At 37.3% G+C, this 21,429-nt stretch overlaps 3 protein-coding genes across 5 annotated transcripts; 1 reads left to right on the top strand and 2 right to left on the bottom strand.

Annotated features, from left to right (window-relative positions):
* Positions 1–103: 103 nt before the first annotated feature.
* Positions 104–12,058, bottom strand: LOC111344881 (dual specificity mitogen-activated protein kinase kinase 5). The gene is made up of 23 exons (XM_088744131.1): positions 11,881–12,058; positions 11,165–11,213; positions 10,324–10,391; positions 9,821–9,890; positions 9,409–9,449; positions 8,737–8,801; positions 8,541–8,592; positions 7,884–7,948; positions 7,621–7,660; positions 7,265–7,333; positions 6,949–7,001; positions 6,613–6,641; positions 6,173–6,234; positions 6,016–6,064; positions 5,822–5,895; positions 5,427–5,477; positions 4,695–4,766; positions 4,565–4,594; positions 4,403–4,432; positions 3,509–3,541; positions 3,274–3,335; positions 2,762–2,807; positions 104–2,670 (listed from the first exon to the last, which is right to left on the bottom strand). The coding sequence occupies exons 1-23, from the start codon at positions 11,977–11,979 to the stop codon at positions 2,542–2,544; spliced, it is 1,338 nt and encodes a 445-aa protein (XP_088600257.1). The 5' UTR covers positions 11,980–12,058; the 3' UTR covers positions 104–2,541.
* LOC111344887 (translocator protein) lies at positions 12,034–15,423 on the top strand. Of its 3 annotated transcripts, none has more exons than XM_022952155.2 (4): positions 12,034–12,166; positions 13,010–13,131; positions 13,969–14,183; positions 14,682–15,423. In XM_022952155.2, exons 2-4 carry the CDS (start codon positions 13,023–13,025, stop codon positions 14,856–14,858), a joined length of 501 nt encoding a protein of 166 aa, XP_022807890.2. In that variant the 5' UTR covers positions 12,034–12,166; positions 13,010–13,022; the 3' UTR covers positions 14,859–15,423. The 3 variants fall into 3 exon arrangements, with proteins under 3 accessions (XP_022807890.2, XP_022807889.2, XP_022807891.2); XM_022952154.2 differs by having other exon boundaries at positions 12,078–12,166; positions 13,007–13,131; XM_022952156.2 differs by lacking the exon at positions 12,034–12,166 and adding an exon at positions 12,180–12,324 and having other exon boundaries at positions 13,007–13,131.
* A 389-nt stretch (positions 15,424–15,812) lies between these two features.
* On the bottom strand, positions 15,813–21,087 carry LOC111344886 (uncharacterized). The gene is made up of 6 exons (XM_088744138.1): positions 20,827–21,087; positions 20,072–20,150; positions 18,820–19,484; positions 18,086–18,122; positions 17,614–17,719; positions 15,813–16,779 (listed from the first exon to the last, which is right to left on the bottom strand). The coding sequence occupies exons 1-6, from the start codon at positions 20,930–20,932 to the stop codon at positions 16,651–16,653; spliced, it is 1,122 nt and encodes a 373-aa protein (XP_088600264.1). The 5' UTR covers positions 20,933–21,087; the 3' UTR covers positions 15,813–16,650.
* Positions 21,088–21,429: the final 342 nt, after the last annotated feature.

The following is a 21,429-nucleotide window of genomic DNA, read 5'->3' as shown; positions in this document are numbered from 1 at the left end:
CAAAATTCGTCATAATATTATATAAGTATCATATTTGGATACGACAAAATTCTGATTCGGTTACAAAAGAAAAAGCACACAAAAGAAACTGGAACAAGAATGGTTGAGGATGTGGAGGGTTTAAATCTACCCATCAATTATATAAATTATATGCAAGTTGTACAACCCTCGACGTAGTTTTGTTAGTGTGTCTAACGTGACATGGTGTGATACCAGCAGTTATTTACCAAGTTTCTACGCTCTTTCATTTAAGGTTACCGTGCACCTTCACCTTTGAAATAATTTGAATATATCAACAAAGTTGAAATGGTAATTTTGCCACCGTTACGATTATAAAAGCTGACGTTTCGAGCGTTAGCCCTTCGTCGGAGCGAATAGAGGAATTGTGGGTTGTGTGTGCTTTTAAAGGCAGAAAAAGGACCTACGTGATTGGAACATGGCAACAAGAAAAACACGAATAAATTAGTGGAATGAAAAGCGTTTGTTGATACCTGTGGGATTTAAACTGCCGGTTTGAAAGATGAGCTTTTGTCCAAGAGTTTTACGGCTTTCCGTGCTACTTAAGTGTAAGGAAAGACCGCAGATTGCCATATGTTGCTTAGAATGATTAGGTAAATTTAAATGTCTAGCGACTGGTCAAGTCAAATTCCCTTTGACTTGTAGCTCTTAAAAGGTGATTCGGACGCTCGCATTGAGAAGTCGTGAAAAATTCGACAATTAATTTTTTTCAAAATTTTTGGTAGTCTGATAGCCAGTCCTATAAGCTTTAATTTGATATAGGGGTTTAGATATCTACAGTTTAAACCGGACACGCTACATCGCTTGCACGCGAGACACCCCTGAAGGTGCACGGTAACCTTAATTGCGTATTGATGTGATTTATCATCAGTTGTCTCCAAAGCCTCTAGCTTAGAGAGGAGGTAGTGACATCATGGCTGCGCGTATATCACAAAGAGAGCTGCGGAGTCGAGAATGCAAATGGTTGCCTTCGAAGTGTTTTCAAATCATGGCTTCGCTCGCAAAACATAAACTAATGGCAAATAGGTTGTTAAATTTATCCTACATTTCAAGTATACTCTCACAAATCCGCCCCATACCCCTTCTAAAATGGTGAAAGCTGTACCCACACTTTTTCAAAGCATTCTTTAATTGTAAGGATAACTTCTAATTTCGTCCAAAAGTTTATCCTTCCTATCACTGTGTCCTAAGAAAATTGATTCAGAAAGTCAAACCGATCTCAAAGTCAAATTAATAATTGACAGTGCAAAAGGACATTATCAGTTCTTCTGTAAACGTGCTAGTTTTCGTGAGCTCCACTTCAGGAAAACTATTCGTGCACAGACTGGTGTAAGAGCTCATTTATCTACCGAATGGAAGTTATTCTTTGTACACATTGGCTGTGGTCGCATTAGAGATCGCAATCGTGATTAAGTTCTATTAATTATGATTTAAGATAAGGCTATTGTGAATCGCGAATTAGCACGCTGCCAAAGGAGATAGGAAAACCTGTCATATCAGACACTATTTTTACTCTGCTGTTCAATAAATTTAGATATCACCCTGGCTAATCAAATTCAAATCGTTCTCGTCCTCGTTGCCTTTTATCTTTTTCGTAGGGCCAGGGCAGAAGCACGTTCGCGTCGTCTCAAAAGGTTTCACATGTTTGTTTTTTTTTTAGCCGACAACGTTGACTTCGTTCTTTTATAGGTTTCTTTATTTCAACACCAGTGGATCGAGTGGTGTGGGATTTTCCTCGTCCCAAACACTGGTTTGAGACTTTATTCAGCGATCGATAAGGGGACTTTGATGATAAATGGAAACGTCATCTGAGAATTTCCAAACGGACTTTTCTAGCCATAGTGGAGAAAATTGACCCTGAAATATCGAAAGAAAACACCAGAGTTCTGTTCGCGAGGATAAATGAGTATTTCTCAGAAACAAAGCTTTGCACATGCATTAAAATACCTGTGCAACAATATTTGTGCAAGTACATGATTGGCTTACCTGACAAGCTTTAGATAAATCTCGACCTAAGTCCTACTCTTTTAGACGCTTTAAAATGCGCTTTAGGTGTTTTAAGTCTGCCGCTTCGTCAGGAGGCGCCAGTTACATCCTCGTCGGCCGTGATCTCGAAGACATCTTTTGCAGTCGCACTTGAGAATTAGCTAAAGCGTGATTAGAGGTGCCTTAATCGTGATCAAACTCTGTTGTACGACCACAGCCATTGACGGCTTCCCTTATTTTATATAACTGACTACTACAAAGCGAAGACGACAGTGCTTAGCGACGAACTGAGTCTAAAATAGTGATGAACAGGACCACAAAACACGATCACTGATCATAGCCGCTTTGTGAGCGCTTTCGTCAGATGACCATTGGAAACATGTTTCTGATGTTATAGCCACCGTGGGACTAAGCTGTCCCTAATCGTGGTAGCCAATTGTTGACCTCTAAGATTCTTTGTCAAGACGTACATCCTTAGAAAATAAACTTTTAAATTATGTATAATTTTAGACGTAAAGCCAAGCGATGCGAAGTTGATCAGGATGATTCGGAATTAGGTGAGTCCATGCTCTGTGCGCATGATCGTCTCTGTTCCAGCTGGCGACAAACCCACATAGATATCATATCCACATTACCATCATCATTTGATGCAATGAAAGGATGAGCCTGGAGTATAAAGAAAACACAAACGGATCCGTTAAGCGAATGAAGCGTGATAACAACAAGAGGGGGAAAATTTAATTAAATTTTCACTCACCAAAACCGCTTCTGGAGTCAATCTTGATATGGGATTTTTCTGCATGCTGATAGAAATTGAAATAGTCTTTTTAATACTAAATAATATTGCAGAGAGAACACAGATCCATAAGGACGTAGAGAAATTCGGTTCAAGATGTGTTAATTAGGACTAGTAACGTAACGCACCCCTCCTCCCCCACCCCAGGAAAAAAATAACCACGAATTGGGCTACGTATGAGCAGTAGTGATAGAAACACCATACAAGTGCAGCCTTGAGCCACGTAAGCTAAACTCCACAGCATACAGTTGCAGTATCCGACAGGTGATCTGGCAACGAATTGCTTAACATGTTCATGAAAATTAAGTACCTGGAGCAGGCCTGAACCATTCAGAATGTGCCTAGATGTAAATCAAAAACTCTCTCTACAGGTAAATTCCCCATTATTTTCAGGCTTGGATTTGGTAGCAGTAGCGAGATAATGCAACCCAACAACACACACAACACGATGATGTTAGAAATCAATAACGTACCACTGAGACACGAAATCCACAAAAGCTGGTGAGAATTTGTCCTCAGGTAACCGCGGCGGGTTCTTGAGACGCGGAGAGAAGCAAACAAATATTAAATCAAAACTAAGCATCCTTAAATAGGGGTAAGGCCTGTAGAGCAAATGAGAATTACATTATGACAGCGAGATCATATATGAAAGACGACCCTTCCTTTCGGGGTACCGAACTAGAAATGAAAACATTAAATTTTGCTTACCTCGTGAACGATGCATTGAAGTAACGCTATTGGCTGCAAACAGAATTACAGAAGGTTCGTCTTAAGCAAGGTCTTTCTAGCAGTTGTCGTTGCTTGTGATGTGACTGTTGTTTTCATTAATGTTTCCTGAATGGTGACGATGGTGGGGGGATCTTAGAGTGTAGTTTCACGATCTCATTCATATACAATATAAACCGTTTTCACCGATTTTTTTCGTTGAATTGTAACTTCAATGAAATCATTTGAAACTTTACTTTATGTCTTAATAGATGAGACAGTCACAGTTAGGTATTACTGCAGTCTAATACATCGAGACTACAGCACCGCCTATAAATCATAGGGGCATCTGAAGGTGGGGAGGAGGAGAGGGGACGTGTGTGTATTACCGTTCAAAACTCCGAGTGAACGTGACCTATTCATTAGCCGCACCATGATCACTCTTAATCGATAGAAGTTGGCTTTGAATGACCCATGCCATTCGAAAAGGGAGGTAAAAATTTGAGAAATAAAATCTTATCAACCATTACAATATACTTGTTGTCGCTTCAGCGTCGCGATTCGTGGATTTGACCTTAGCAAATTGAAACACGGCTTATGGTCGTAAACCGCAGTTTAATCTCGTGGTTCGTTTGTGAACCAAGCAGACATGAACGCGTTATGCCCCTGCAGTTCACGCGGATCACGTCTGTTGACGTTCCTTTGATTTCAGGCTGTAGTGTAACGGGTTAATTAATATTACTAAAATTATTCAGGATTTCTAATATTTAGTTTGAGGACCAAAACATAAATCTTTTCCCGAGCAGCAGGATGAGATATGCTGCTCTCTAAAGCGAATTACCGGTAGTTAAAAAAGTCAATGGGTTTAAAACAATTCCAATGAGATTGCAATGTTACCAGAAACGTTTCAGCGCCTCCATGACTCTCCTGTAGAACAAAAAAAAACGCACTTAAAAAATAATAAAGGGTTGTTTCACCTAAAACATTAGAATTCCTTCAGAAATACAGTTTAAACCACGTAAATCTTATCAAACCACCCACTACAAATTAACCACTTACCGTTGGGTAAGGAAACCTTCCCAAAGCCATCTGTAGTGGAAATAAAAGAGAGAGATTTATCACAATCGAGTTTAATTTGTTTAATAAAAAACGATAACTCCAAGTAAAAGACCTTGGATATTTTCTTTACCTCAAGAAGAGACACGCCAAGACTCCAGAGTTCCGAACGAATGCTGTATTCATCTCCTTGTATGCGTTCAGGCTGTGAGAGAAGATTTGAGAGCAATGAATAGCAAAGTAAGTCAAGCGGGGTGTTCATTACGTACCGGAGAGCAGGGGATTCTCTGGCTACTTTTACGCTAAATTCTCCGGCTTACTTTCGATGGCCTGACCCATTTTTATCCAGAGGTCGACAACATTCCCCTGCTACTACATTGTTTATAAAAACCCTTGTCAAAGTGTAAGCGAGAAGCGCATAATGAAAGTCTTTTACGAAGAGAGAATCGGGGTAAGAGATTGCATTTCACCCATAGAGGGCTTCTCTCAGACAGCAGTCCATGTTCATTTACTTTTAGATCTGTTCAACACATTTTCGAGAGTGGGGAGGGGGAGGGATAGGTTTCCTGTGTCATGAAGTTTGAGCATGTGGATAATAGTGAACAATGGTTTCCGTTTTCGGCTGTCGGTAACCTCCCTTCAAATGCGCCGTCTATTGGTCCTCGCCTAAATAATCAAGCAACGCGCGAGACAGTGTAATATTATTCTGTGCAAATCAGATGCGACGATTTCTTACGAAAGATAAACGAAAAAATTAGAAAAAATCTAACTGTACCTACGATGAACAAGAAACAAAGCGCACACGAATCTCTCCCGTATGCTGCTGTTGTTAAAATCATAAACTTCAAAAAGTCCTTTAACTTACCGCCATGTAAGCATGAGTTCCAACGTAAGTTGTAGCAATTGAATTGACCAGCTGTGAGGAAAGAAACGATTTTGTAAAATGAAATTCCGACAATAAAAAAATGAGCTTATACATATTTTTTTCATCACAGTGTTCTGATTCATTGATAGTTACGAAAACGAAGACCCCGAATACGAAGACCTAAGAATCCCTACGAAAATGAAGACCCCCTACCAAAACGAAGACCCATTACGAAAACAAAGACCCATTACTAAAACACCATTACTCCCTGTGGTTTTCGCCGGCAAAGAATTCAGGTGTCTTGTTTCTGTATTGCTTTATTGTTTTTATTGTTTCCGTAATGGGTCTTCGTTTTCGTAGGGGTCTTCGTTTTCGTATCTACCTGATTCATTTACCTGTCGACTGACACCAAAGTCACATAATTTTACTTGACCTCTTGTGCTCACTAAAATATTCGAGGGTTTCACATCTACAATAAGAACACGGATGGAGTCATTAGTCTGACAGTTAAAGGCTCTGTAAAAACGTAAGAGAACGAAAATCTGTATAAATCTGATCAATCAATTCATGAGTGCCATGTATTAACAACCTCTGTGCATAATTTTCAGCTCCCACAAATAAAGCAGTCCTTTGACCACCTATAAAACATGAAAGTTAGAATGAAGTTACATAAATTTACATGTAGTTTATGAACTGTTTAAGAGACATTTGATGGAAAAGTTCAAAAAGATTTTAAGAGCTCTCACCGAGACTGCAATTCTTCCCAGAACTGGTTCAGGTATGCAGCCATACTGGTCTAAAGAACCTCCTGAGGAGATGCAGATAAAATGTTAGTAAATTTGGATCTCTTTAGATTTGTATGGTGTTCACCTCAAATGGAAAGTAGGGAAATTCTTGTTGTCTGTTTTCGGCAAAGTTTCGTTGCTTTTTATTGGTGGTTAACAAAAGATCTTGGGCTACTTTTGTACAAGGTTGGTTTGGGTGTAATAGCAGAAGTGTGGTTTTGAAATAGAGAACACACCCAGCTACAGTAATAGGCTTTAAAAGCCTTGGTATTTAACAAAGTGCAGAAGCAGTGACTATACAAAATACGAGATTTTTAAAGAATATTAACTTAGCTCTGTGAGCTTCAAGGAGCAAGGAAATTAATTTGTAAAAATGTAAATGCCTATTATACAGCTCTTACCATCCATATATTCTGTACAAATAGATATCCTGAGAAATATAAACCAAACAAAACAAATCAATATCCAGTTGGTATTAGAGTCATTTGTGAATCAATACAGTCATTTTTCACCTTGTAATAACCATTGTTGTACCGTGGTTTCATAAAACTACATGCCAGTGTTTTCAGCAAAAAAAGACAAATGAAATATCTGTCTCAATCTGAAATTTCTTTTAGCCTTGCTGGCTAGTGTTCCTTATGGCTGGCTAATTGAAAAATATCTGGTGGTTCGCAACAGAGTGTAAAAAAGAGAGGATAGTCATATAGTTAATTTGACAGAAAGGACACCATACGTACCTATTTTCAACAAAAAATGCTCCATAGAATTCAATAATAAATGGTGAGGAGCACTGAAAAATAGCAATTAAAAAGGAAGATTATTAGTGCCAAACACTCAAATAAGTCTTGAATAATAACTGTATTTGTATACACCGAATCGAAATATGGCATCCAATTTTAACTGCCATTGTTCTGGACTTACTAGCCTCTCACACATGTTATAATCCTTTTGTGTTTTCCACGTGAAGACGAGGCTAGTAAGTCCAGAACAATGGTAATTCAAATTGGATGCCATATTTGAATTTGGTGTATTATCTAGTAAATACAAATTTACCTGGAAAAGTATTTCCAATTCAGATATGATCTGTTTCTGCACATCAGGGGTTACATCTAGAGGAATCACCTGAAGATAATGTCATTCAGAGCTTAATATAGTGTTACTATGGAAAGACAAGTAAGAGTTCCGTACAAATGTAAAAATTTCATACATGAACCTAAACTAATAGCAAAGTTACAAAATAAATCAATTATGAAATGGCACTCCAGCAGTTCAAAGTATTTCAAAACATCACTAAATAATTATGTAAATTTTCAAAAGCAATATTTTAGAATGTGCAAAAAATGGAGCTGTTGTCAGTAATCAAGAAATGATAACACAAACCCACATTCAAAATACATCCAGATACCCACCTTTACTGCAATTATTCTACTTGTGCTTGTGTGTAATGCCCTACACAAAATAATAACCATGAGCAAATGAAAAAATGAAAGGCTCAGCTGAAAATGTCAGACTGAATTCATGAGAGTTTTTTTTCCTTGCAGTGCTAAAAAACAACACATTTTTTGTTAGTCTAGAGAACATTCTTACACATGAAGTGGTTACAGCACTTACAGTACATTTAACAATATATGTTCCAAATTAAAAAAAAAAAAAATTAAGGTGTGTAACCCACCTATAAACTGTTCCTCCATTTCCATGGCCCAAAATGTCAAGATACTGAATATCAGTGTGAGATACCTACAGATGCAATGGCGCATGCAGTTACCGAACTATAAAATTATTTCATCCTGATAGTTCAATCAATTATCGAATCATATTACTAAAGACTACTATATTATACTGCTGTGCACATTAAAACTATGACTGCCTTTATTGGCCACCTGTCCACAACTTTGGAGCCACTCTTATCAAAATTTCCTTAAACCGCATGTCAGCCAAGTTAGTGCAACTGTGTAAAATTGGGTGTACTCTATTTCATTTCATATGATTTCCTTCAGTTGGTGCATCATTTCTTCCAGAGCAATTTGATTTTAAATTTCCTTATTGTGTTAATTTTAAACTGTAGAGGCAAACCCTCCCAGATGATAGACAACTGATACTGGATAACATAGAGTTTGAAAAAAATTTTCAATCAATGAAACTCTGGGATAAAATAAATGATCTCTTTTTCCATTTTTTCAAAGGTCATCTAATCTTTTCACTTCTTTTTATTAGCACCTCTTTTTGGTGGCATATTTTTTAAAAGACATTTTCTTCAGGCTTTTGTTTTGTTTTGTTTTGGTTTTTTTCAGCAGGGACCAATTATCTCAAATTCATTCATCACTCTTACCTGACCATTTTCTAAAATAATCTGTATGTCTCCCCTCTCTGGTTTGTGTGAGCTTTAAGATAATAAGATAGTTTAAGACTAACGCTGACATAATAAATGTGTCAACACGTTTGAACTGATCAGAGAAAGTGGGTAAACACGACCAAAAAAAATTATACATAACTAGAAGTACAAAAACAACTTTTCAGCAAGTTACCTTTCTGTAGGGAGACTTGCATTAGTTGGTACAGCATTGTTTACTGCAGCTGCCTTTGTGTTGACCTAAACAAAATTTTTAGACGTAATTTTCAATAAATGGTGTCACATGTTTATCTATGAATGAATTCACAGCTGGAGGAGACCACTTCAGTTATGAATTACTTATTCTTGCTGTATCACTGGTAGTGCTGTAGTTTCCAGTGTTCTGATTGGCCACATGAGCAGGCAAGATGGGTCAATCTCGCCTGCTTGGGATTGCTCGCTTTGATCCAAAGCAAGGAAAACACTGCATGGAGCAGACTAAAGAAGTCATAATTTTTGGACAATGTCTGCTATGGAGTTACAAGAAGGGGAAGAACACAGTAAAAACAAAGAAAAGATAAACAAATCTTATGTGTTTATGGTGCTAAATACACAGTTAGCTTCCCCAGATCTCAAAATAAACAGGCTGGATATTAGCCTTGTTCATTTTTTGCATTTTTATGGACTTTGACTTTATCTTGATCATCCCTAAAAATGCAAAAAAGAACTTAGCCAATATCCAGCCATCTTGACCACACACTTTGTCAATGATGCATATTTAGTGACAGCTATGAAGTAGGTGCTTAGAAATTCACACTATGTTGACTGTAGTTCAAATCTACCAGGTACATGTAGCATCTGTACTTACAGTAAGTCCACAAAAATTCCTTCTTCTTGAGGTTCTACAAGCTGCACAAGCAAAAAATATGAAACACTGTAATTTCAGTAGATGTGAATTTGGCTTTATGATCATTTTCAAGATTGCTTTTAAAATAGTTGAATATATATTAACCTCCAGCTGCACACATATAATTTATCTTGTGATTCAAATTGTTCATAGTTCAAAACTTTTTTTATTGAAATCAGTTTTACTTGGCTCTTTTTTACCTCAGATCTATCTTCTGGGACGAAAAATCTAAAATAGACCCTGGTCCCAAAAGTTTCAATTCTGAGTTAAATTTGAAGCACAACAAATAAACAGTCATACAGTCTCTCTGTGTAAATGAAAAATAAAACAACAGTTTACATTTCAAAAAGCATAACACCATCCAATTAACTACCTTTAGGATAAACTATTAATGGCTCTGGTGAAACTCCTCTTCTTTGCCTTTCACAGTTCATCCAGGTGTGCTGTGTTCAGGGATTTGAACATTACAGTAATAAACACGGTTAGCAATTTGTGGCTCTGTTTTAAAAACTACAAGTTGGAATTGAAAAATAGTTTATTGAATACCAGTAATCTATAATTTATTTTTTTCCCTCTTTATTAAGTAAATTGATGGAGAAAGTACTCGAATAAGTATAAAGGGTCACTTCAAGACATTTTAAATGTTCAGAAAACAACTTTAGATTAAGGCTAAAGGACATCATATTGTATTCTCTTCAGCATTGAAATTTTAGGCTGATGCATCTGCCTTTGTTCATGAAGATATCATACATTCAATGTGTTGTACACACACATTGTGCATTCTAACAATTACTTCTTTGCCACCTGCCACTATAAGACTAAGAACTGATTCAAAATAATTAAAATCTAATAAATTAGACTATTACAATTATTTACCCCATTGATCATGGCCTGAAGTTCTTCATCACCTCTAACAGTGATTCTATCTCCTTCTTCATCTTCATCTATATCCAGTAGAGAAGTACACAATCATAGAATGAAATAATTGAAAAAAATTCCAGATTTTAGACTATGCTACAGCTACAACTTTGGCTGCAAGTGAGTCCACAACAAATTTTGACCACTCTGATGGCAAATATTGCTGTCGATAGGAGTAGAGACCATGTTAAATCACTGTTAATTATTTTGTTTTTGCCACTGACAATAATCATTTAATATATCAAACAAAACAATTCTTTAAGTATGCGACCTCACTCATGACCAAGATTATAACATGTTGACGCAAGTACCATTGTCTGTACTCTTATCTACAATGGCAAATTGGCCAATCAGATTGCAACATCACTGCCAATTGTGGTAAAAATGAGGTTTTCAGGAGAGGGAACACAAACCTCAACATGTGTGACTTAACTGTAACTCTGGTATGAAAGCTCAGATCTGTACCAACTAATGTACATCTCGTAGTTCAATTTTATACTTGGTTCAAATTTTATTTTCCATTGTTCTCGGTCATGTTAATGTATAATAATGAGTTTGAAACAAAGGAAAATAAAATTTGAACCAAGGATAAAATTGATCTACAACATATACATGTAATCCTTGTAGTTCACTTTAAATAGTTTTTGTCAGTATTACAAATTCCCTATACAAATCAACTACATGGACTTGTCCTGTATGTTGACCATTATAGTGTGGACCAAAAAGTTCCATTCACCGGTACAATATTGATGATGACAGGGTTCATAGCTTGTGGTTTTCAGCTAATTATTGTGCTTACATTCAAATGCAGTGGCTGTAGCATGAGGCATCACCTGTGATATTGCCTCCTGCAAAACAACATAACAGTCATCAACAAGCAAGGGGAGGTTGAGAAGTTAGCCAAGATACATGAGAGAGGCGAATTTTTGACACAAAAACTGCAGCGACTTCCCATAATTTGGTATTCATTACTATTTTTTTTTAGCTTAATACCTGCATGTTTGTATTTTCTCCAGCAAATAATAGCACATTGTCAATTAATTTTATATAATTTCATTAGCAAAACAAGGAAACTTAACTTATACTGTAGAGAACACGGGATTTAAATTCATAAACAGAAGTAAATTACGACATGGTTTGCTGGTTAGTGTCCATGAAAGCATTTCAAAAAAACAGAAATACAGTATGAGAAAACCCAAAATGAAGAATGTCTCAATCTGGTTGATTGTTCCCTTGAGATTACAGGTTAAGTAAGTTTATATATATGTTAGTTGATGGTTAGTGACAATATGATGCCAAATTAAATGGGCCTTCCTTTTCGGCTTTCCTAATAGCAAAAGCACAAATTAAAATGAAAGGGTAAAAACATAATAGTTTTTATAGTTCTTCATGTTTCCTGGTGTAGTTTTAAACCAAGGTCAAGCACCGCCAAAATATCAACTCGCACTTGACGAACATTCTGAAACATGTCATTAAATTGCTGTTGAATAAAGTTCTAAATATCAATTAACATACCAACACATCTCGAAAAATGATATTCTGATGAACTGTCCAGTCTACAGCTTCCCCTTCATCAGGAACAATTCGTATCACCAGCGAAGGTGACAAGGACATATGGCGAAAGAGTCATTTCACTTCATGAACTTCCTAACTGTCTTGTTCATTATGCAAAAAAGTGAAGGGCGTTTGATCGCCGGAAGATATGAAGGCCGAGAGAGACTAGGCTAAGATTTGTCTCCAGCCCTCTCACTTCTCCCAACCACAACACCTGAGTGATTGAAAAAGCACGGAACATAGGAAGGTAATGGGGTGGTAACTTCATTTTTAATCCTTCTTGTGTGATATTCTCAATCGATGCAGCTATTGGAAATCTCCGCCAGATCTCTGGCAACTTATTTTACCACTTAAACGAAAATGTACCTCTTGTTAAATGTAAAAGGTCAAAGATTACGTAAGAAGGTATTGATCATGCACTGTGACGATGGCATTTAAGCAAGCCCTATCAGGATTTTCGCTTTCAAAGCTTGAAAAATATGTCGAGTGTTCAAATTTTCGTCAACCTTTTGTAGGCGTTGGCTTCAGTTTGGAATTCGCTTCACAGTTCCTCATATTTGAACGTGGATCCTCTTCTCTCCCCTCCCATGCAATCCCTTCCACTCCCCTACTCCCCTCTCCCTTAATGAAAACACTCTCATTTGTCCCATTTTTCTTGCACTTTCTATTTTTTGTTTTCATTCCATTGTAATTGATGCATATTTTATTTACACCAACTGGAAGATCTTCAGTATTTGCTTGTTGTTGAGCATCTATTGATGTGATTTGTAGGAATTGTAAGAATTTGAAATGTAATTTTTTGGGGGTAAATAATAAACCCATAGAGGTTAAGAGTTGTAAACCTTCAGAGCTGTTTCATTTTTGTAAACCTGGTGTACCCATTAAAACAAATCAATTTCATCCAAGCTTTGCAGCATCTCCTAGCTGTTCCTAAGTGGAAGAAGACCATTCGATGCATTGGAAGTAGTTTTGACGAAATCACTGATCCCTTAGTAAGCAGCATGAAAATTAATGATGAAGGGATGTACACGTTTAATGTAAATTTAATTTACACACAGTTACTTTTGGTCACTATCTATTACCTTAGCAGATAACTGATAAATATGCCACAACCCTGGGTTTTAATTGGTGGATCAGTCTTACTGCCAAATGTTGGTGGTATGCTTGGAGGATTCATAACCAGATCTCAGATTAAGGACTGGTTTGACAAAGGTACCTGAAAATGACCGGCAGTTTATTGCATATTTAACATGAAAATCATTTTTAATCAAAGATAAAAGTTAGTTGCACAGTATATACGAGACTGAGCTTAATCAAGAGCTGAACTTAACGGGTTGTTATCAGTGCTACTTGCTCAGAATTCCGTAGCTTTTTGAGGAAAAATATGACAGCACAGGTGTATGGTTTTTACCAGCCAGCCGTCAAAAGATTGTTGAAAAAAAAATCAGATCCTTTTTTGATTATGGAACATGTGAATTTAATGATGGGAAAAGGTGTCACCTAATCCATTTTGATTTTGTAGTGTTTGTTTTGGAACTACCTTTGATTTTAACAGTTTTTTTTTTAGAAGAATGAAGGATTTTCCAATAACTTTTGAATTTTACTGTATTTTTTTGAGTTTGTTGCCTCCTGGCGTTTGAAGAAATCACTCTTCAGGAATCCAGCATTTATTTATTTATTTTATTTAAGGATTTGTATGAGCAGTACCAGAGCAAAAACAGTAGGACATAAGTCCCCTACTAGGTTTAAGCCCCAACCTAACCCTCTCTTAAAATATTAACTAATAGACTAAATATATAGTAAAAGGCCTCCCTCTCCACCATATCATAATTGTATACTTTTTTATGTTTAAGGAGGTTATGTCATAGTTTGTTCCCTTTCTTTTTAAGTTTAAATAAATATTGTGATATTCTCAGTGATTTCCATAGCCGTGCTTCTTACCTTTTGGTTTATTATTGTTTCTTCAGCTTTTGTCTTACTCCTTCAGCCAACTTGAGGCAATTACTGGGAATTTTCCATGTTATCTTCAATTTTAAACATTAATTTTAGACTTAAAGAAACCCTCATGGAGACCTCCAAACTGGCTCTTTGGGCCAATGTGGACCAGCCTGTACTCTGGAATGGGTTATGCGTCATATCTTGTATGGCGAGATGGTGGAGGATTTGATGGCAGTGCAAAAACTGCTCTGGCCCTGTATGGGACAAACCTGGCTTTGAACTGGTTATGGACTCCCATTTTCTTTGGCTCACGCAAGTTGGGGCTGGTAAGGAATGCTTTTGAGATTTAAAACTTATTTAAAATAATTATGGTAATGATGATGCGCTGCTATTTTGCATTTACTTTTAAGAGTTTGAAGGGTAATATGCAGACTAGCCACTGAATCACAATAGTGTTAGTTTTAACCCATTTTGGTGTTAAAAAAAGGAGTTTGGAAGCTTAACAGCTTACTTATAGCTTTCAAGGAATGTGTTCTAAAACCACCAGTTTAAAGATCCCCCTTTCCACCTTAAATTGCACTGGGTTTTCCTTCAATGTTACACAAAGCCCTTTGGTTGAGGAGATATAAAGCCCTCTCTATCCAGTTTTCCCTCCTAACAAGGTAAGACTGATGAAGGGATTAGAAAAGTAGAATTAAATCAAGAGAATGTTTCTTAAATGGTCCCTGTCATCCTCCTTCCCTCCACAAAGAAACAAAACAACAGCCAAAATTTGCAACTCGCCACATAATTTATAACAATTTTGATTTTCTTTCCTTTGTAAGGCTTTTGGTGAGATTTGTCTCCTTTGGCTGAATATTGCTGGTTGTGTTTACACATTCTACCCAATCAACAAACTTGCAGCAGGACTCATGCTACCTTATCTTGGTTGGGTTACACTGGCTACAGCACTTAACTATTGCATCTGGCAAATGAATAAGCCAGCCATAAAAGAAGAGTGAAACCTTGGAGAACTACTGGTTATCAGTTGTCTGAGTTATGCAGCAATCACTCACAGTACTCCTTCAGGATATGTATCAAATTAGGTTTGTTAATAGGAATTTTGTTATTAATGCAGATTTAGGAAAATGTATTGTTTTCATCAAACTATTAAAATATCGATGTATTTGATCTTGATTTTCTACTGAACTCTTGACATGTAGTTTTAGGAGCTTCTGTAGACCTGACAATAAATTCATGTAGTGGGGTGTGATTTCTACAGAGCCAACAATGCTTTTCTTAGGCTAAAAAATAACCAAGCAGTGACTATAAGCACAGTGAAGACTACATGGCTTGTATATATTTGTTACTGGTTGTACTAGAGTTGCAGACTGAAAATTCATGTTAGATGAACAATTTTAGTTAAAAAAGTAAAACTTCTAGATTTATGTCAGCTGTATGAACATATCAAATTTCCGATGTAAAAGAGGAAATGTGATGATTTATTTGTAGCAGGGAATAACAGCTCTTCCATTTGTAAGTTATAATCTTTGGACAGAATTAAAAGCCATTTCTTTTTGTGTCAAATTGTGTGATCTGACATTATGCTCTTACAGTGAAATCTCACCACACTTAGCACTTTAACTTTCAGAAGTGATCAACATGAAACTACTCCCTGTAATATCCTTATATTATCCAGCAAACAGGTAATGAGAATACTCAAACTCATCAGGTAGAAGTTGTCATCTTCATCTAACACCAAATTCTCTTGACAAATGTACAAGGAAATGTGTAGCAGTTAGAGGAGAGAATTAACAATCAGATCTTGAGAGTCAGAGGGTTAACCCTAATCACATGATTACCTAGTTGTGAAAACCACTCTAGGTGTTTACGTTTGCGCGGATAAAGAGGAGAAGAAAAGAGCACCTGATGGAAAGTGTTTGCCAAAAGTTTTCAGCAAAATCATGACCCTTACATGTTAGGGTAATTTATGAATCCCTAAGTCATTTCAATTTATTTTTAAAATACAATAATTTGATATGGATACTTTACAATTAACTTAACTTTGTAACTAATAAAAACTAAGTTAAATTAATATACGAACTTCTACTTCGGATAACCCGCAGATTTGCTGCAGGGGTGCGACTCGCGTTTCAAAAAATTCTCATAACTTTCCTTTCAAAAATACAAATCGATTTGCTCTAGATTTAAAAATGATTTACAGGTATTTTATCGAACCACTAAGAAATCGATTAAAGATTAACTTTTGGACTTCTTGTGTAGATCGTTTCGCAAAATCTGCAAAACATCCTGTAGCTTAAGGCCACTTAAAAATAGTGTCTACTGTTGTCTTCATATTATTGTCACGGGATAAAAAATAGGCTATTCGCGAATCACGAAAATTCCCTTTACCACCCCCCTTACAAGTGTAAACGTACCACTCTATGTATAGCGATCACTATACAATGGCATGAGCATATTAATAAGTAGACCCTGCTCGAAGGTAGCAATCCAAAGGAAGGAAACAAAATCGTCATAATGACACAAAAGGCTGTCACACTTTCTGTGGTTTCAGCAAACATTGGCTGAAAGAAAATTATACTCTTTAATAGAGTATGTTAGTGTTTTTCTGTGGTTGCCGGTTTAATCCCTTGTTTAGTTGAGTCTTTTGTACTTCCAAGCGAAAATTATGGTAGTACTGATTTCTGGATTTTCAACTGCCATTTTGAAGGAGCGTCTGATGGGAAAATTTAATATCAATCAATGGATACTCGTTATTCATGTCTTCGTGCTGCCACATAATACGTCCTCAGCTCAATAAACGTATTGTCTGTTTGCATCGCGAGGTAGCTCAATGTTGTCGAGATCTTCCACTTTGACTTTAAGGTAACCGCTACCTCTCTCTTTTGCTCCGACAATGCCTTCCTTCAAAAATCGATTGATCTGCAAAGTAGGGGAAAAGGGCATAACTCGTTACATTTTTGCTTACCTCACATACAAGTTACGAGACAAAATGAAAGCATAAGCGTAGCTTTTATGCCAGGTTTCAGTTGGCTTTGGTGAGTACTGAAGGTACAGGACATGAGTTCGTCAGTTGGCTTTGGTGAGTACTGAAGGTACAGGGCGTGAGTTCGTCAGTTGGCTTTGGTGAGTACTGAAGGTACAGGGGATGAGTTCGTCAGTTGGCTTTGGTGAGTACTGAAGGTACAGGACATGAGTTCGTCAGTTGGCTTTGGTGAGTACTGAAGGTACAGGGCATGAGTTCGTCAGTTGGCTTTGGTGAGTACTGAAGGTACAGGACATGAGTTCGTCAGTTGGCTTTGGTGAGTACTGAAGGTACAGGGCGTGAGTTCGTCAGTTTCGAGACGATCAGTCTCCAAGTTCTACAGGTTTTTCCAGTTTGAATCAATATTAGAGCTCTGCAACGGTTTTCTTTTGAAAGTCCCAAAGCTCTGCTGACCTTTCTCTTCGAGTTTCGTTTATTTCCAACTTTTGCTAGATGTCTTAAAGGTTTCCATTTTGAAATCACAGAGTTCTTTAGATTGTTCCCCTTAACCGATAAAAAATCACAGAGCTCTGGATAGTTTTCACTTCAACCTATAGCAGATTTTGGAAGAATTTTCTTCTTATAATCAATCGCAGAGCACTCTAAACTTTTTGTTTCCCTATTTAGTAATCACATTTTGTCAGATCTTAAAATCTTGACCATAGATTTTTCATGCTTAATCAGAAAAAAACCCCGCACCTTGAACATACAGAAAACATGCTTCGACAAACCTTGTATCTGTTGTGATATCCAACGTAGACAGCCACTACGAATACCAACACCACCATAAAAAGCACTGGAAAGCTCCCTCCACGCTTTAACGAACGAGATAGTGCACTACGAGTAAAAAAGGCTTGTATTTATATATTGGATATTTTCATGGATTTGGCGCTTGATACTTTGTGTGAACAAACTTGATAAAGTTCGTGAAATCAAGTCTAAAAACTTAACGGAGAAAGGTATCTCTTTCTCCGAGTTTCTTTTGAATTTTAGCAGGTAAGGTAAAGCCAAAAAAATGATAGAAAAAAGAGAGAAGAAAGCGAGGGAGAACAAAAAAGAAAATGACAGAAAAGAAGACGATATATAGCAAAGCAACATAAGAGAAGATGAGAAAAGAGGTAATGAGAACAAAAGAGAAGAGAAAAGAAAAGAATAGCAACAAAAGAAAATTGAAACAAGTTCCTACAGTAAAAGTTGACTTACCTATCGATGGGACCATGGTTAGTAGAATTGCCTCTGCCTTAAAAAAAGAAAAAGTTAATCTCGGGAAAACTAAATTCGAAATTCACGACTCTTTAAATGTATCAGAAAGTATTAATTTTGTCTTTACTGAACTGCTTATATGTAAGCAACACTTCACGGAGCATGTTATAAACTTTCTTAAATACAGGCGTCCTAATCTAATTTTATTGTTACAGAAAGCTCCAAATGATTAGACACAGGTATATGTTCATGCAGTTCATGGATATTTTATGGTGTCGAGTACCCAAAGGGGAGGGGGGAGGGGGAGAAGGGAGGGTGAGGGGGAGGGGGAAGGCGAGTTGTCTCACCTCAGCATGTAGGGTAATCCAGGCAGGTGGGGCAACTTTTTCTTATGCAAACACCTTGTCTCGCCCACACGAGACAAGACAACTTGAACAGAAAATGCGAGCGCACGATATAACCAGAGCCCATGCCTTTACAGCTACTATCTTCCTGTCGTTCGCCACTTTGTCGAATTTCATATAAACGTTCCGTAAGGTTGTGATGGGGGGAGGGTTGTCTCGGGTACTCGGGACCATACAAATGGGGTCCAAGAGGCTTTATTTCACAGTCATTTTAACTGGCGGGTCACGGTGCGAGTGGACGTTTTTTTTAGAAAACCTTCTTAAAAGTATTCCAAGTAATAAGTAATTGCCCCAGTATTGTGGAAGCAAAGATTACTTTTGGATTCACACCTCCACTATTCTCCAGAGTTGAATTCCTCTTAATTGCACCTTTATTTGAAACAGTGGTCGGTTCTGTTTCATTCGTTTCATTTGTAATCACAGGTTTTGTAGCAGTTGCTTCTGCATTCGTTGCCGTTGCAGTCGTTTGATTAGTAGTCGTTTCTTTTGCAGTCTTTTGTTCAGCAATCGTTGATTTTTTAGTCGATGGTTTCGTGGTTGCTGCCTTTGCTTTAGTTCCGGCTTTAGTCGTTGGATTTGTAGTTGTTAGTTTGGCAGTCGGTTCTGATATTGTTAATTGTGAAGCCTTTGTTGTTTTAGTTACTTCTGGTTTAGCCGTTGGCTTGTTGGTCGCTGGTATTGTAGCAGTAGATGCTGTAGTCGTAGATTTTGGAGTTGTAGATTTTGTTGTCATAGATTTCGTAGTTGTTGATTCTGTAGTCGTAGATTTTGTAGTCGTTTGTTTAGCATTCGTTGATTTTTTAGTCGATGGTTTCGTAATGATTGCTGGTTCTGTAATCGTAGATTTTCTAGTCGTTGTTTCTGGAGTTGGTGTTGCCATTGTCGATTTTGACATCACTGTTGGTATTTGTGCAGTTATTTTCTGTTTTTTTTTTCTTGACGAAGGTTTTCTTGCATCTTCTTGGTTTTCCTTTGACTGCTGAAACTCTGTAAACCTTCATTCAATATAAAGAAAGAAAATTCCAAATTCAGTGATTACATTGGCTTAGTTATCACCAAATGACAGTAACAACCTAGATAAGAAATGACACTGTAAAGAGTGATTCAAAAAGTACATCAAAACTGACTTAGTTTATGGCGTAAACTAAGTCATCTAGGATAATTTACGAAGGCGGAAATTCTTAGCGTAGCTGGCAGTAAAAAGTCAGTGGACAGGCGTGGTCTATCAGTTTTTCTGATTCATGTGCAATTCTACATCACTAATCAGCTTATCATGATTAAAGCCTGCTACCTTAGTAGTCAAGTTGTATAAGCTACTGAACACACACAAAAAAAATAAAACAAATTCGCCCCCCCAAAGAAATTATGAACCTTGACTATATACTTTGCGAGCACTATGTGGCATGTGTGGTGTTATAGTGCAGTGCCAGCAAAGCACAGCGATCTTTGTTCCCTCAAATGGTGCACAGTAGTGTCAACATAACATCAACATACCCAATCGCCCATTATTCGAAATGATATTTTTACCCTTTTATAAAACCCTACTTTGTCAGTGTCTACGTAATAATTCAGTGAAACTTACTCTGACAGAGTCATATTGCCAAACCTTTCACTCGCACCAGGTTGACTGAGAAATATACCGATATTCTTTTTCACTTTCTCTGAGAGAAAACAAGAGAAAATGACAAGTTTATAAAAGTCGTCTTTCATTTTCACTCTGCAGGCAATCTTAACGTGGACATTTTTCAAACAAAGAAAGGCCTTCATTTGGATAAAAAAATATACCGATATTTTCCTGTAGACATGCATAATCTATTCCAAGAGCCAAACAATGACGAAATTGTGAGCTTTCAGAATAAAAAACGCCTCATTTTCACGCAATCTAAATTTTTCATGTAATCATTCCCTTTTTTTTAATGAAATGTTTTTTCGCCGCGTCGGTAGATCCTCTCGTTAGCGTATTTACGACGGCCTGGAACATTGCACCGAAAGGCAATAACTTGCGTGACAGTCGTTCGGTCGTTGCCGTGCACGCGTGGAATTTGGATACTTTTAAGTTCTTCTCTCTCTCTCGGGTTAGGCTTAAAAATACGTTCGAATAGAGAAAGACTCAAGTGATGAAGTAACGATGAAAAAGTCCTGCGGTGAACCATGTTTAAAAGAGTAGTAATGCGAGAAATATTTGACCGTGCTGAGTTTTGTTTGTCACGCTGAGATCAGTAAAACGAAACTGCTAGACGGCTCTCTGAGAGTGAAAACGTTTGCCTCGAAACGACACTAATAGTAGATTAGAACGAAGTCACATGCTTCTTTGAACAAAGTTTGTAAATGACATACCAAAGGTAACTTTTTGCGTCTGCGTCTTGTTCTCACTCGATGATGTGAAGGATAACTTGCCAAGGCCCAAAGTTAAGAAAATTACTGCATTTAGCAGCAGTCTCATTCTGAATGAGATCTTCCAAGCACAAAACCTTAATATTTCACTAAATCTCTACACAAATCTTGTCTGACAACGCAAATATTCGAGTAAAAGAGGAACTGCTCTTCAAAACGATCGATATCCTGTCATATCCAGGAAATCGAAATGAGTCACGATTCACTCGATCGATCACGAGTGAGTATCGTGAAGTCTCGATAAGGCCCTGGGAACAAGTGTAACCGGAGGACACAATTTGCATATTTAGAAACACCCCGAGAAGTTACTCAAATGTTCGAAGTGGCAGATATAGGGGAGAGCTCTGGGGGGCCGCCCGCAGCACCCCCTTATTTAGGGTAAAAACATTAATAAACGCAGAGGAAAGAAAAGCCCGCAGGTGTACACACACACACACACACACACACACACACACACACACACACACACACACACACACACACACACACACACACACACACACACATAACCGGGTCAAAGTAAAAAATAGGCCTCGTGTCCAAAGT

This window comes from Stylophora pistillata, chromosome 1 (assembly GCF_964205215.1).
Source record: "Stylophora pistillata chromosome 1, jaStyPist1.2, whole genome shotgun sequence".
NCBI lineage: Eukaryota > Metazoa > Cnidaria > Anthozoa > Scleractinia > Pocilloporidae > Stylophora > Stylophora pistillata.
The sequence above is the reverse complement of the archived record's forward strand: the minus strand, read 5'-3'. Positions and strand labels throughout refer to the sequence as shown.

Bases quoted from the DNA above. Each gene is read 5' to 3' on its own strand.
- LOC111344881 (XM_088744131.1), bottom strand. From the start codon at position 11,979: ATGTCCTTGTCACCTTCGCTGGTGATACGAATTGTTCCTGATGAAGGG. The intron at 6,065-6,172 runs GTGAGAGCTCTT...CATGTTTTATAG, and splicing joins TGGGAAGAATTGCAGTCTCG to GTGGTCAAAGGACTGCTTTA. The intron at 4,595-4,694 runs GTAAAGAAAATA...TTTCCACTACAG, and splicing joins TTGGCGTGTCTCTTCTTGAG to ATGGCTTTGGGAAGGTTTCC.
- LOC111344887 (XM_022952155.2), top strand. From the start codon at position 13,023: ATGCCACAACCCTGGGTTTTAATTGGTGGATCAGTCTTACTGCCAAAT. The intron at 13,132-13,968 runs GTACCTGAAAAT...CATTAATTTTAG, and splicing joins TAAGGACTGGTTTGACAAAG to ACTTAAAGAAACCCTCATGG. The intron at 14,184-14,681 runs GTAAGGAATGCT...TTCCTTTGTAAG, and splicing joins GCTCACGCAAGTTGGGGCTG to GCTTTTGGTGAGATTTGTCT.
- LOC111344886 (XM_088744138.1), bottom strand. From the start codon at position 20,932: ATGAGACTGCTGCTAAATGCAGTAATTTTCTTAACTTTGGGCCTTGGC. The intron at 19,485-20,071 runs GTAAGTTTCACT...TATTGAATGAAG, and splicing joins GGCAATATGACTCTGTCAGA to GTTTACAGAGTTTCAGCAGT. The intron at 17,720-18,085 runs GTAAGTCAACTT...TTTTACTCGTAG, and splicing joins AACCATGGTCCCATCGATAG to TGCACTATCTCGTTCGTTAA.